Source organism: Saccostrea echinata, unplaced genomic scaffold (genome assembly GCF_033153115.1).
Source record: "Saccostrea echinata isolate AGI-Se365-2 ecotype Australia unplaced genomic scaffold, CSIRO_AGI_Sech_v1 ptg000025l, whole genome shotgun sequence".
In the NCBI taxonomy this organism is placed as follows: Eukaryota; Metazoa; Mollusca; class Bivalvia; order Ostreida; family Ostreidae; genus Saccostrea; species Saccostrea echinata.
Window position 1 is genome coordinate 11,349,591 of NW_026889774.1, and position 12,719 is coordinate 11,362,309.

General features: G+C 35.6%; 1 protein-coding gene across 4 annotated transcripts in view; it reads right to left on the reverse strand.

Moving 5' to 3' along the window:
• LOC133191992 (dynein axonemal heavy chain 7-like) overlaps positions 1 to 12,719 on the reverse strand; it is a 38,565-nt gene that overhangs the window by 11,044 nt on the left and 14,802 nt on the right. For all 4 annotated transcript variants that reach the window (XM_061327802.1, XM_061327801.1, XM_061327800.1 and 1 more), the window contains 23 exons: positions 12,495 to 12,622; positions 11,848 to 12,060; positions 11,203 to 11,436; positions 10,860 to 10,973; positions 10,298 to 10,447; positions 8,711 to 8,893; positions 8,197 to 8,376; positions 7,938 to 8,069; positions 7,653 to 7,748; positions 7,408 to 7,533; positions 7,088 to 7,285; positions 6,753 to 6,908; positions 6,215 to 6,510; positions 4,291 to 4,507; positions 3,724 to 4,040; positions 3,213 to 3,468; positions 2,844 to 2,962; positions 2,483 to 2,663; positions 1,921 to 2,150; positions 1,329 to 1,518; positions 812 to 1,156; positions 580 to 722; positions 84 to 450 (listed from right to left, as the gene is read on the reverse strand). In XM_061327802.1, coding sequence (XP_061183786.1) covers positions 84 to 450; positions 580 to 722; positions 812 to 1,156; positions 1,329 to 1,518; positions 1,921 to 2,150; positions 2,483 to 2,663; positions 2,844 to 2,962; positions 3,213 to 3,468; positions 3,724 to 4,040; positions 4,291 to 4,507; positions 6,215 to 6,510; positions 6,753 to 6,908; positions 7,088 to 7,285; positions 7,408 to 7,533; positions 7,653 to 7,748; positions 7,938 to 8,069; positions 8,197 to 8,376; positions 8,711 to 8,893; positions 10,298 to 10,447; positions 10,860 to 10,973; positions 11,203 to 11,436; positions 11,848 to 12,060; positions 12,495 to 12,622 — 4,571 coding nt within the window. The remainder of the gene's footprint in view (positions 1 to 83; positions 451 to 579; positions 723 to 811; positions 1,157 to 1,328; positions 1,519 to 1,920; positions 2,151 to 2,482; positions 2,664 to 2,843; positions 2,963 to 3,212; positions 3,469 to 3,723; positions 4,041 to 4,290; positions 4,508 to 6,214; positions 6,511 to 6,752; positions 6,909 to 7,087; positions 7,286 to 7,407; positions 7,534 to 7,652; positions 7,749 to 7,937; positions 8,070 to 8,196; positions 8,377 to 8,710; positions 8,894 to 10,297; positions 10,448 to 10,859; positions 10,974 to 11,202; positions 11,437 to 11,847; positions 12,061 to 12,494; positions 12,623 to 12,719) is intronic.

A 12,719-nucleotide genomic window follows, 5' to 3' on the forward strand; every position in this document is an offset into this window, starting at 1 on the left:
TACTTTTTTAATAATAACTTGGTTTTTTAAATTCATGTAATCCAATTACTCTTGATTAATTGTAATTAAATAACTGAAATCACCTGTCTAAAGGCAGAAGTGAAGGCACCAAGATAAGCCACAGTTCCAGAGGAAATCAGGATATCTCCTGTGAGATTATTATACTTGATTCCCAGTGATCTAGCATTCTGACTCCACCTGTCCCTCTCCCCACCCAGTCCACTGATAAGCTGCTCGGCTCTCTCCAGTTTCTTGGTACACAAGTCCACCTGGGTCTCCAGGTCAGCCTTCTTCTTCTTGTTATTCTCTAAAGTCTCCTGCAACTTGGCCAATTTGTCCTGTACCTCTCTCAAGGAAGCTCGCTTCTTCTCCAAGTGAGACATGGCCACTGCCAGTTCAGCTTCAGCTTTCTTCAGTTGCTCTTTCTTTGGTGCCACAATCTTGGCAACTCTGGAATAAAAAGTTTCATTGTCATTTGACAATTTATAAATGCATTCTTATCTTTGTATAAATGTTGAGGTTTTGACATTTAGGTTGAATAAGATGCAAAACTACAATTGAACAAGTTTGCAGAATTACCTATCATATACATCCATAGCTTTAATCCATTTACACAATCCTTCACAAGCTGTGGAGGCTACTTTTACTTTCTCTGGTTCAAAATCTGGATTGGTGATGTATTTTGCCCGAATTTGTTTCATATTGGCTGGTGGAATGTTATCCTGTACAAAATAAAAGTGCATTAAGTCCTCTGACTTCTGACTTTCAAAGACAAACATATTACAGAAGTGATTCAAGTTAATCTTAATACCTTGTCAAAGTTATGCAAAGATTCCAAAAACTTCATGTCACCCAACATTTTCTTGGCAGGGCCCCAGTAGTCCTCAATCTTCTTTCCAGATCCAGATGGATCCGGAACACGTTCAGGTTTTATTCCTTTGATGACACATACAGCCTCCAGCACTAACTTGATCATATATGGAGGCTGTTTCATGGTTTTGACAATGGTGATATCCTGTGGGGTCAGGGTATCTAAGGCAGCCAGAGCTGAGTTCAGAGCAGGTATAGCTTCTGCCAAGTCCGAATCACATTCATCTTTGATGGCTTTAGCTGCCTTGGCTGTTTCATTAGCAACTGCCTCATCAGCTTTAACAACCTATATTGTGTTAAAAAAAGGAAAGGATCAGAAAAATGGATTTAACTGTAATGTCTGATAGTAGCTATAGGGCATTGGTATTTGAAAGTACATGCACAAACCTGAATTTTTTCAAAAACAAGTTTCAGTTCTGCTCTCTCTCATTCTCTCACTCTCAAAATTTTTTTATTACCTTCTCTACTTTTGCTACTTCTATAGAGTCCTTTTCAATGACCACCATTATTTCGTCCACTTCCTTACTGGCCTCTCTCAGCTGGGGCTGTAGATCAGTCAATTCCTTCTGCATGACAGATACTTGGGATGCAGCAGAGTCCAGCTTCTCTAAACCCTTTTCATACCTCTTCTTTTGTTTCATCACCTCACTGAGGAAAATTGCAAAGGACAATATTTAATAGACATCAAATTTTTTAAGACTAAATTACTCCATTTTTTTTCAATAAAAACGCCCTTAAGGCTCACAATCACTCACGTACAAATGTTGCTTTTAACGCTAATGATTCTCCAAAAGAAACAATAAAAAATGAACATAATTTCAGTATTGCGTTGAAAATTTTTGACAGATATGCATGGTCTTTCAACTTAACAAATTTATAAATTCTTTGCCAACTTTTCCTGCAAGTCAGGTTATGACAAGGCTACTAATTTACCAATGAGCAATCATACCCATTGTTTTATAAAGGAATATAATAGTCATTAATCTCATTGTCTCTCTTATCAAAAAGGTCAATGACCCTTAAATGAAGACCAATCAAAATGCTTCTTACTCTCTTTTCTTGCTGAGTAAGGTTTTGAAGGTGCTGATCAACTCTAGGTAGGAGGTGGGTGTGACATAGTTATGGCGCTCCAGCTCGAGGAAGAACCTCTGGGACAGTTCCCTGGTGGTGGTGTGGAAGGTCTTACAGATGTCTGTACAACCCTTTCTCTCATCGTCATCTAGTTCTACATCCTCCAAGAAACGGTTGGCCACGGCTTCCAAAGCATCCTCTGGCCAAGACTGAAAAAACATTCAAAATTTAGTGTTGGTAGATACCCACACGGTAAATTAAGATATACTTTTTATAATTCAATAAATTGGGAATGGCAATGCATCATTATGAGTTCAAACAGAAACTATAACATGGATACAATGCCACTCTGAGAAATTCTTTTCAGTTGTTGATTCTTTGTTATAAAATTTAAAACTGAAATTTTGAAAGGCAGCTAAATTTTCCCCCTTTGGGAAATCTACTCTTAAATCTTTAAAAGGAAATTATGCCTATAACAAGTTCCAAATATGAAGAAGATGTCACATTTCTGCACTTTTGAAGTTTTTTTTTAAGCATTTACCTGGAACCAATCTATAGTACAGCAATTGACAAGTGAGGGAAATTTACGTAATCTGTTACGGAAAGCATCTCCAATAGGACTCATTGCCAACACAATGTGTAGCTGATCTCGGACACGTTGAATAAAGAAGTTAAATAGGGCGACTGGTGTACCATCTGTTTGTTTAGATTTATCTCTTTGTCTGCAATGATAATTGTTTTTATTAATACTGCATCATTGTTAGTGAAATTACCAAAAAAGGTACATAATTTCACTGTATGACACTGAAATCTTGTCATCTTTGCAAACAATAAAATTTAATATCTAATGGACTTAATATTTTTAAAATTTGGTAATATTTCTAAGACCTTAATAGTTTTACCTGTCCAATTGTCTCATTTTCTCACATATTTCTTGCTTCTCATCAAGAGGGAATAAATTAGGCACTTCACCAGCATTTAGCAAATTGTTGATATCTTCAAGGAATGATTCTTGTTTTATCTAGAAAATACAAGAGTTAAAATTGATTTTGTAAATAAATCACAGTCTTGAGTAACTATATGAAAACAATTTTAGAAAACTATGAAACAAATATTTCGAAGAAAATGCTTTGTACATGTATATTGACAAAAAATGCAAGTTGTCTTTTTTAACACTGATATATTTATATCCCTGAATGAAGAAAGAAATTATAGCTTTTAGCTTTTTTTTTTTCAGGTGACCTAAACAATTTCAGGATTTTCCAACAAACCTGTGTATCAGAGAATAAGAAGACACCATGGTTGTCAGTTTCAGTGGATTTCCTAAGAATTCTCTTTAAATCCTCCCTCCACTCATTAGAGGTGTAACTTTTAGAGATCTCAACTTGGAATAGATCATAGTCAGCCATATGAGCTGCTAATCGTGTAAGTGATTGACGACCAGAACCACCCACTCCCACCAGGAGGGCATGGCTTCTCTTTTGTTTTATCACACGGGCAATTCTGGAAACATGCTCAATGGCAAATCTGAAAGTAGATATTTTCAGAATATTAATTTTGCATTGTTCTGTACATTTTTTTCCAAAGTTATTAACATTTTTCCCAAATAATGATACCCAATAAACGTGATATTGTATGCAGAGAGTAAATGTCTGCAGAACTCTAATCAAAACACATACAGTACTAAAATTATACCTTATTCTGAAGTATATGAAATGTCAAAATTAGTGTTAAATATATCAACAATAGGCAGATAAGTTGAATTTTCCTTTAAAATCTTACCTGAAAAGTACAAGGTTCATAGGTTTTTTACTCAAATTGTTGAATTCCTCCAGGTAACCTTCTACTGTGACTCTCAACTGTTCCAAGTCCCTAACTTCAACATAATGCTTAGCATCCGATTTAGGATCAGCAAAGTCACAATACACTAAACTACGCAGGTCATCTTCTGTGACCTTTCCATCATTATCAAAATCCAAGTGAATAAATAACTGATCAAAGTCCTCTCTCAGACATGTCTTACTGACTTCACGGACATAATTAAATAACCAGTTCCTATCAGAATCGTCCACCAAACGATCATAGAATACACGGAAAACCTAACAAGAAATGAAAAGAAAACCTTTCCTAGAAAAATTTCAATAAACCTCTAAAGACTTACTGTACAGTTCAAAATATATAAATATATAATCATTGTACTTAATAGTTAACAATCATAATTTTTGCAAGCAAAAAATTTGTCAATGTTAGTGTCAATTGGAAAACGCTGGGTAGAAGGGGCAATAATGCAGTCAAATTAGCATATTGCCCCCCACACCATGGGCAATCAGGGCAATATTACAATCATACCTCATGCACCCAGAGCCTCTTCATGGAAGCTGGCTCCTCCATGGTCTCTGGGGTGGATAGTAAGACTCCGTTGATGACCCTGCTGAAATCTCTCAGATTGAAGAGGTAGTGGGACTTCGCGGGGGTGGGGAGGAGGTTCTTCATGGCCTCTTTGTAGGTAGTGAGGGTTCCCTGTACAAGCTGATCTACACAGGGTTTGAACTCATTACTGAAACCTCTGTGAACAGAACAAATTTAAATTGTTAATAAATTTTCTTTTTCTGGGGAAACTAAGACTGAGAAAGTTGTTCTTGTACATGTATATAGGAAATATTCAGAAGTGAAGAAGCTTGAAAAAAAAAAAATAAAAAAAAAAAACAAACAAACTAACTAAACAAAAATAATTGTAGCTTTTAAAATCCTCAATAGTTTTCACTGAATGGTGGTCTACAGTGTAGAACTTAATATTTCAAAGCATAAATTATATAAAATGTGCTGACAATTGCAGTACTTCATCAGGGTAGACGGCGGAAGATTTACAAGTTTCAAGCTGCATGATTGCTATACTGCCGAATGTCGCTTGGAATCTTAGGGAGGGGTGTATATCCTTATACTTTTCCTATTGGCTATTGAGATTACGTTCTGGTATATAACTGTATATTTATATGTCGCAATCAAAATTGTAAAACAATAAACTGCATGCAGTTATTATCTAAAACAAATAATAAATTGCATTTTTCTTTCTAGATCTGAGATTATTACACATATTTCAGACTGGGGTTATCATAAGTAATAAACTAGAGGGATAGGCCTAAACACAGTATTAATACTTTATTTTTATCAACATGTCACCTGTCATGACCTTGACCTTTTGTGACCTTGAGCTTCATATGGCATTTCATCTCATTGTGATGAATATTTACATGAAAATGTGAAGTTAAGATTGCATAAAAAGTATGATTCTCCTTAATTCAGACAGACAGACACACTAGTTAAACTGATTCCTTTTATCCAACATGAAGACAGCTGACATATAAAAATTGGTAAGTTTTTTTCGTTTAAAATTCTATTTCTTCTTAAGTGCAACTTTATGCTCTTTCACATGGTAAGTGTGCTGGTATGACTTATTTCAGTCCAGTGCTTTAAAGACAATAAACTTTCAAAGTGAATAGTGTATTGATTAATGTTAAATAAACATTCAAGGTATTCCTATCACAGTCATGAAGTAACTAGTACACGTATACTGCCTGTATCATAAGGGGATTACAAGATTAACCATGCATGGTTGTTCTACTGTACTAATATTTATTAACAAGTATAGTATATATAAGGGAAGACTAATTTATAAACTAAAAGGAATTATTAGTACATGTACTGGTATAGAGAAATACTGCCATTTTTCAGAAGGAAAAAGATTGAATAAATGTAATACTAATTATGTGTAACAATTTGAAAGAATATTTAAATACATATGTAATAAAATATTCTGAAAGTGAAAATGATACGAGTGAATAAAATGAAGATGAAGCATGCTTATGTATGGTTACTTACGGGGACATCCTGAACAAAAAGCAACGAAAAGAAAAATAATCAGAAACATTTAGAGGAAAGAGGAACAAATACAAAGGAATTAATTAACACATTTACAACAGTTACAAATTACATACAACACATGTACAACAGTTACAAATTACATATAACACATTAACAACTGTTACAAATTACAAAAATATTAATACATTTACTGTTTCATTAATATTACATATTTCATTACACACAAATAAAGACGCACAACATTATTACAACATTGATAATGAATGTGCATAAAAAACTTCACATTTATATAGACCAAGGAAATGAGATAAAAATGTGAAATTTATGGGTAAGGTTGAGTAAATTTTTTGCCCCTGCACTGAAAAGGGTCAAAGTTCAACACGAATCTTACCTTGAAGAAATATGCCACTCCATGATTTTTCTGAAGATTGTAATCATGGAATCATCGTCAAATTCATTAATTGTAATTGTGTTGAAGTGTCTCAGGAAACGTGGGGTCACAGGGTTTCTGCCACCACCGGGTGGTCCCATGGCAGCCATGACCTGGATGTCAATCAACTTCATTGGTGTGGTCTCCTTCAGGTCGTACCAGTTCCAGTGATCCAACCACTGTCTCAGTAACTCAATGGGAGGCTGGGCTCCAAACTGTTCCAGCATGGGCATGTTCAAGTCATCCACAAACACAATCTACAAGCACAGAATTTTCATGAAATTCCTGTCAATGTATTTAAAAACAATATAAACAGACATTTCAAAACTTTCAAGATGAAGCCTCTTTCTATGAAGGGAGAGAAAGATTTTGATAATCATGCACTTGCACATCATAATGCATATGGAATTGTCCAGTCTCATTGGCCTTAAAATTGACAACGAATATCTTTCAGGGATATACCATACAAGGCACAATAAGAATATATTAAATTGCTCACAGCTCTCTTGCCCAGGGGTGGACCAAACACTCCCTTTCTTCTCTTGTCCAGTTTAGACATGATGATATTCTGTGTCTGTTGGGCAGTGGTCTGAGCTGAGAAGTTGATGATGTTGGGTTTGAATACCTCTTTATCTAGTTTGTTCAACAGGAAGTCCTAAAAAAGAGAAAAATATGTATACAATTCAATATGCTGATTCTCACATATTCCAATAACAGAATGAATTTCCGTGAAAGATAGCATTAAAAAGGCATGAAAATTTATCTCTTGCAAAACAGATAACTTTCTTAACATTATACTGATAAAATAAATAATTCTAATGTAATTGTACTTACACAGATGTAGACACTTTTACCAGTACCGGTTGGTCCCACAAACAACACCGGTTTCTGGTGCTGAACCAGCATGTTCATCAGAGCTGTGTACCTCACTGTGTCTACTGTTGGCACAATGATTTCATTGAATTCTGCCTCCTTGGGGATGGGTGGGGAATCCTTGATTTCCTCAGCCCACTGTACCCATCTACCAGCTCCCTACAATTTTTTTCCTCCAAATTTAATTAATTAATTCACTAGATGCAAGAAGATTTATTTTTTTTCTTTCCATGGATCATTTGGCTTTTATTTTTAAAATAACATAACTGCCAGTTCATTACCTCTTTAACAAATTTGTAGTCATAGCAACGACCTTTGGGAGGGAATGGGTTCAGGTAAGGTTTCTCCGGGGGCTCCACTAGTTCTGTCAGACTCAGTTTGATTCTCGTTTCCTCTGTCATTCCTCCCTAATGAAGAAAAGAAGAATGTTGAAGGTTAAGCTATTTGAGGATTTCAATTCCAAGCACACCTCACTGGTTTGATATTTTTATGTTGTATAAATTACTAGGCTATTTTTTTTACTGACCGAAATAAGTTCCCTGAGTAGCTTGTCAAAGTGTACTCTGCCAGCGTCATTGATAGATGCTCCAATGGACCAGGTACACGCAAAGAAGAAGATGCACTGAAAAAAAAAATACAAAACAGTGATGTTTGGATGTCTTCTAAATAAAAAAAATAGTAAAATAAAAAGTAAATAAATAATAAATAGTAAAAAAAAAAAATTAATTTGTAATGCATGAATTCTCCTCCTTGAAATCAAGCAATAGTGAATTGTACTTTAAAAAAACATGTGGCTTCTCCAAAAACTCACCTCTAGCCATGACATAATTTCTCTCTCCTCCATCTGGGAAATCTTAGCTTCATCCTTGAATTCATCCATGAGAGAATCCATAAGGTTCATCAAGCTCTTCACGAGAGCTGTGTCAGAAGTGGGAGACAACTCCTATAAAAAAAAAATTCATCAAATTTAATCAAGAACTAACATTTCAATGTTACAGCATCACTATATTTGAACCTACGTTCCAGCGTAATGATTGGATAATTCATCAGATCAGCTGATATGTACTTGCCTTGACTCCGCCTTTTCTGATGAGGCTAATGCAGGGGTCACAGAATCGTTCAAACATGTCATTGATTGTTGATCTGTGCATCTCTGTGACTGCGGCGGGCATGTCATTCAGCCAGGATTTGACAACTGGCCGCCAGCCCAAGGAGGATGGTTCCATGTAAATCATACCACATCTTGAGACCTGAAAAAAAAAATTGTTTTAATTTGCATCACCTTCATCTTGTAGACGAATTAAAAGAAAATTTTTACTTCATTAATTCAATGGAACTTAATAGAAATATAGAGGACTCAAACTTTGTATTTTATGTAAACTGAGGAATAAAATTCTATGTGTCTGTAATTGAAATTCAAGCTTTATTATTTTTCATCCAAATGAAGCAATTTTTTTTATGAAAATATCTTTTAAAGATGCTTTTGGTTTTTCTTCCATCACTAAACAAATCTTTACGCTACAGCTTGTTTAACAGTACGTAAACAAAAAATTCAAGATTTGTTTAAAAAGGAAGATAACTTACAGTGGCAGGGGAGGCAACTTCCAGATCCATGGGTTCAAACATAAGGTTGGTTGTGTTGGCCAACTGGATGATTTCACCGCTCATCAAACACAGCTTCTTGTTATCATCCAGTACAGTGTTCATGTTTTCAATCCAGATGGCATCCACAGGGCCATCAAAAATCAACCACTTCCTGTCTGGAGTCTGAAAAAAAAATCACAAAGAAACGTTACCATCAAGATTTAGTTACAAGAGAAAAGACATTTTCATATTTTGAAATTTAAAAAGTGGATGACAAAATAAACAAGAGGCCCATGGGCCACAACGCTCACCTGAGTAACAATGGCCTTGCTGTTTTTCACCTGATCTCCCCCCCCCCCTTGTAGTACTTATTGTGGCCCCGCCCTACCCCAAGGGGTCATGATTTAAACAATTAGAATCAACACTACCCCAAGATGCTTCCTTATACGTTTCAGCCTTTCTGGTCCAGTGGTTCTTGAGAAGAAGATATTTAAAGATTTTTTCTGCATATTTCAATGTAAAACTGGGATTCCCTATTTTGGCCAACCCTACCCCCGGGGGTCATGATTTAAACAACTTAGAGTCTACACTACCCCAAGATGCTTCCACATAAGTTTTAGCTTTTCTGGCCCAGTGGTTCTTGAGAAGAAGATTTTTAAAGATTTTTACAACATATTTCAATGTAAAACTTGGATTCCCTATTGTGGCCCCGCCCTATCCCCGGGGGTCATGATTTAAACAACTTAGAGTCTACACTACCCCAAGATGCTTCCACATAAGTTTCAGCTTTTCTGGCCCAGTGGTTCTTGAAAAGAAGATTTTTAAAGATTTTTACAACATATTTCAATGTAAAACTTGGATTCCCTTTTGTGGCCCCGCCCTATCCCCGGGGGTCATGATTTAAACAATTTACAATTTACACTACCCAAGGATTCTTCCACATAAGTTTCAGCCTTTCTGGCCCCTTGGTTCTTGAGAAGAAGATTTTAAAAGATTTTTACTATATATTTCAATGTAAAACTTGAATTCCCTATTGTGGCCCCGCCCTACCCCCAGGGGTCATGATTTGAACAATTTACAATCTACACTACCCAAGGATGTTTCCACATAAGTTTCAGACTTTCTGGCCCAGTGGTTCTTGAGAAGAAGATTTTTAAAAGATTTTTACAACATATTTCAATGTAAAACTTGGATTTCCTATTGTGGCCCCGCCCTACCCCCAGGGGTCATGATTTGAACAATTTAGAATCTACCCTACCCAAGGATGCTTCCACATAAGTTTCAGCTTTTCTGGCCCAGTGGTTCTTGAGAAGAAGATTTTTTAATGACCCCACCCAATATTTGTATTTTCTTGATTATCTCCCCTTTGAAGGGGACTTGGCCTTTATTTTAACAATTTAAACTCCCCTTCACCCAAGGATGTTTTGTACTAAGTTTGGTTAAAATTGGCCCAGTGGTTCTTGAGAAGAAGTTGAAAATGTGAAAAGTTTACAGACGGACGGACGGACGGACGACGGACAACGGGTGATCAGAAAAGCTCACTTGAGCTTTCAGCTCAGGTGAGCTAAAAAGGAAAAAAAAACTTACTGTTGAGGTGGCAAAAGCTCTGTAGGAGACAGCAAGGACACCATCTGACCACTCATGAGAAACTGGGTCAAACTGACCATATAACTGACCCATAGTGATGGCCTTAGGATTGATGACTGTAATCTGGACTTTGTTTTCTTCCATTAATCCCTACAGACAAACATATACACAAACCTTATCAAAATATGCTGCATAACAATTAAATTTCCAAATTTTTCAATGAAATAGTAGACAACATAGATACATTTTATAGGATGGAATGCAATATCTTTGCATCTATTAATTGGACAGAGCAACAATTCAGGGATACAGTAAAACAAGCTTTTAACGAAATGACAGCAATGGACGATTTTGCTGTAATAAAGGTAATTCATTATATCCGTTAAGTTCATGACGTATTTTAAAGCCAAGAGGAATTAATCACTTCATTGTAAGGGTAAATTTATTATAAGCATGTTTGCTATAAGTGTGTTTTACTGTATTAGGTTTGGTAGACAAGGCAATATCTTTATACCTCTATATTTTGGATGAAGTGATATTTTTTTGGATGTAACATACGTACCTTCTCGTGGATATCGCCAAGAGCAGCTGCAAGAACTTTATAGGCACTAGTTTTGCCACCAAATGGTTCTCCAACTATCATAAAACCGTGTCTGACAATCATCATTTCATAGATCTGAAAAATTTTCATGCAATTATAAAATAAATTTATCAATCATCCTTGACTGCATAAGAATAAAAGAAAATAGCAAGATCATTCAAAACACATTTTTAGACCAGTTATACAGTAATAAAAAAAAAGATTACATTTCAACTAAAGAACTGATGAACAAACGAAATGTTTCTACAAAGGGAAAAGAAATAAATGTTGAAAGCAGTACTGTCTGACAGCAAAAAAAATTTACCTGTTGAATCTTCTCAAGGAAGAAATTTGTACATTGAAGGTTCATCTTTTTACAGTTCTCCATTACATTTTCATTCAGGATCTTGTAGTCTGGTTCTGGGAGCTTCACTCCTGGGAACAGATCAGATGTAATACCATGGAACAGTGGTAAGTCGTGATTCAAGAACTTGGGCAAATTGACGTCAATAATGGAACGCAACATCAGAATGTTCTCGTCTTCTTCGGGGTATTTTAGCTGTCAAAAAAAGATTTCAGATCAAGAATTACCATCAGAATGTAGGGAAAAGGAAACCCTAGATCTGTTAAAATCTTCATCATTGCAACTTGGGGAAGGGAATGGGGAGTTAAATTCATAGCATACACTTATCAAGGGTTCATATATTTTGGTAAAACAACTACCAGTATATGCTTGAAATTTTTTCCTTTTTTTTTTTTTTTTAGTTAAATTTAATACTGGATCAATTTATTTAGAACTAATAAATCTTCTGTAACAAAATTAACATCAAACACCCCTTGACATAGCCCCCCCCCCCCTTTACAGTCATATTCTTATGCCTTTTGGTAAAACATGTAAAGAGTCCATGTATTCCACATTTTATGTCTATACGAGTAGTCACTTTCTTCCTTTCCTCCCCCTCCCCCTTACCTTGAGATTTCCTGCTGCAGTCAACACAGATTTGACAGCTCTCATTCCGTAGTCGTAATGGTGCTGAGAGGACAGCTGCTCGGAACACAGTCTGTAGACAGCCACGATCTTGACGGACAACGGACGAGCTTGTACAAAACCACAGGAATAGAGGGAAATCTCGGCAATGAGGGCATAATCTGGTACCATCATTGCCACAGTTCTGAAGAGGGCCTAGAAAATCAAATAGCATTTTAGAAGTATCCCAGGGTTGTATATTTCTAGATATAATATTATGAGTGAATCTTGTATGCATCAGATTTTTACATGTTCTATCCAAAATTAAATTTTTTTGAGTGTCCATAAATTTTTATGCAAATGTGGAAATTAAGATAATCAATAATGACTCTGTTCTAAAATCTAAGATAAAATGTATTGCAGACAAAAATAGAGATTGAACTTTATTATCATTATAATGAGACTGTCAAAAACTTTTTGAGATATCAAAATGCCTGAAATATCAAAGTCGACATTGACATATTAGAAATAAGGACAGTCAACTCACTTGGAGTCACCCATTCAGAATATTCGAAAAGATAAATGTTTGAGATATAGAAATTCAGCTGCACAAGTATATATTATAGTGACATTGTTCTTTTGATTTCTACCTTAAGGTTGTCTGGCAATTCTGAACGTCCAGCGTAACCTGGGTTCATTGTGATAAACACAGAGCAAGTGGGGTCCAGTTTGATTTCTGTCCCTTCAAACAGCAGAGTGTCTGCACCAGAGTTAATACCTATCATAGAAAAATAAGACATTTAACCACTGATTTACATTTTTGCTGAACTGCTTTCAAAAATAAAATGCCCCAATTCTGCAGTTAAAGCAAATAA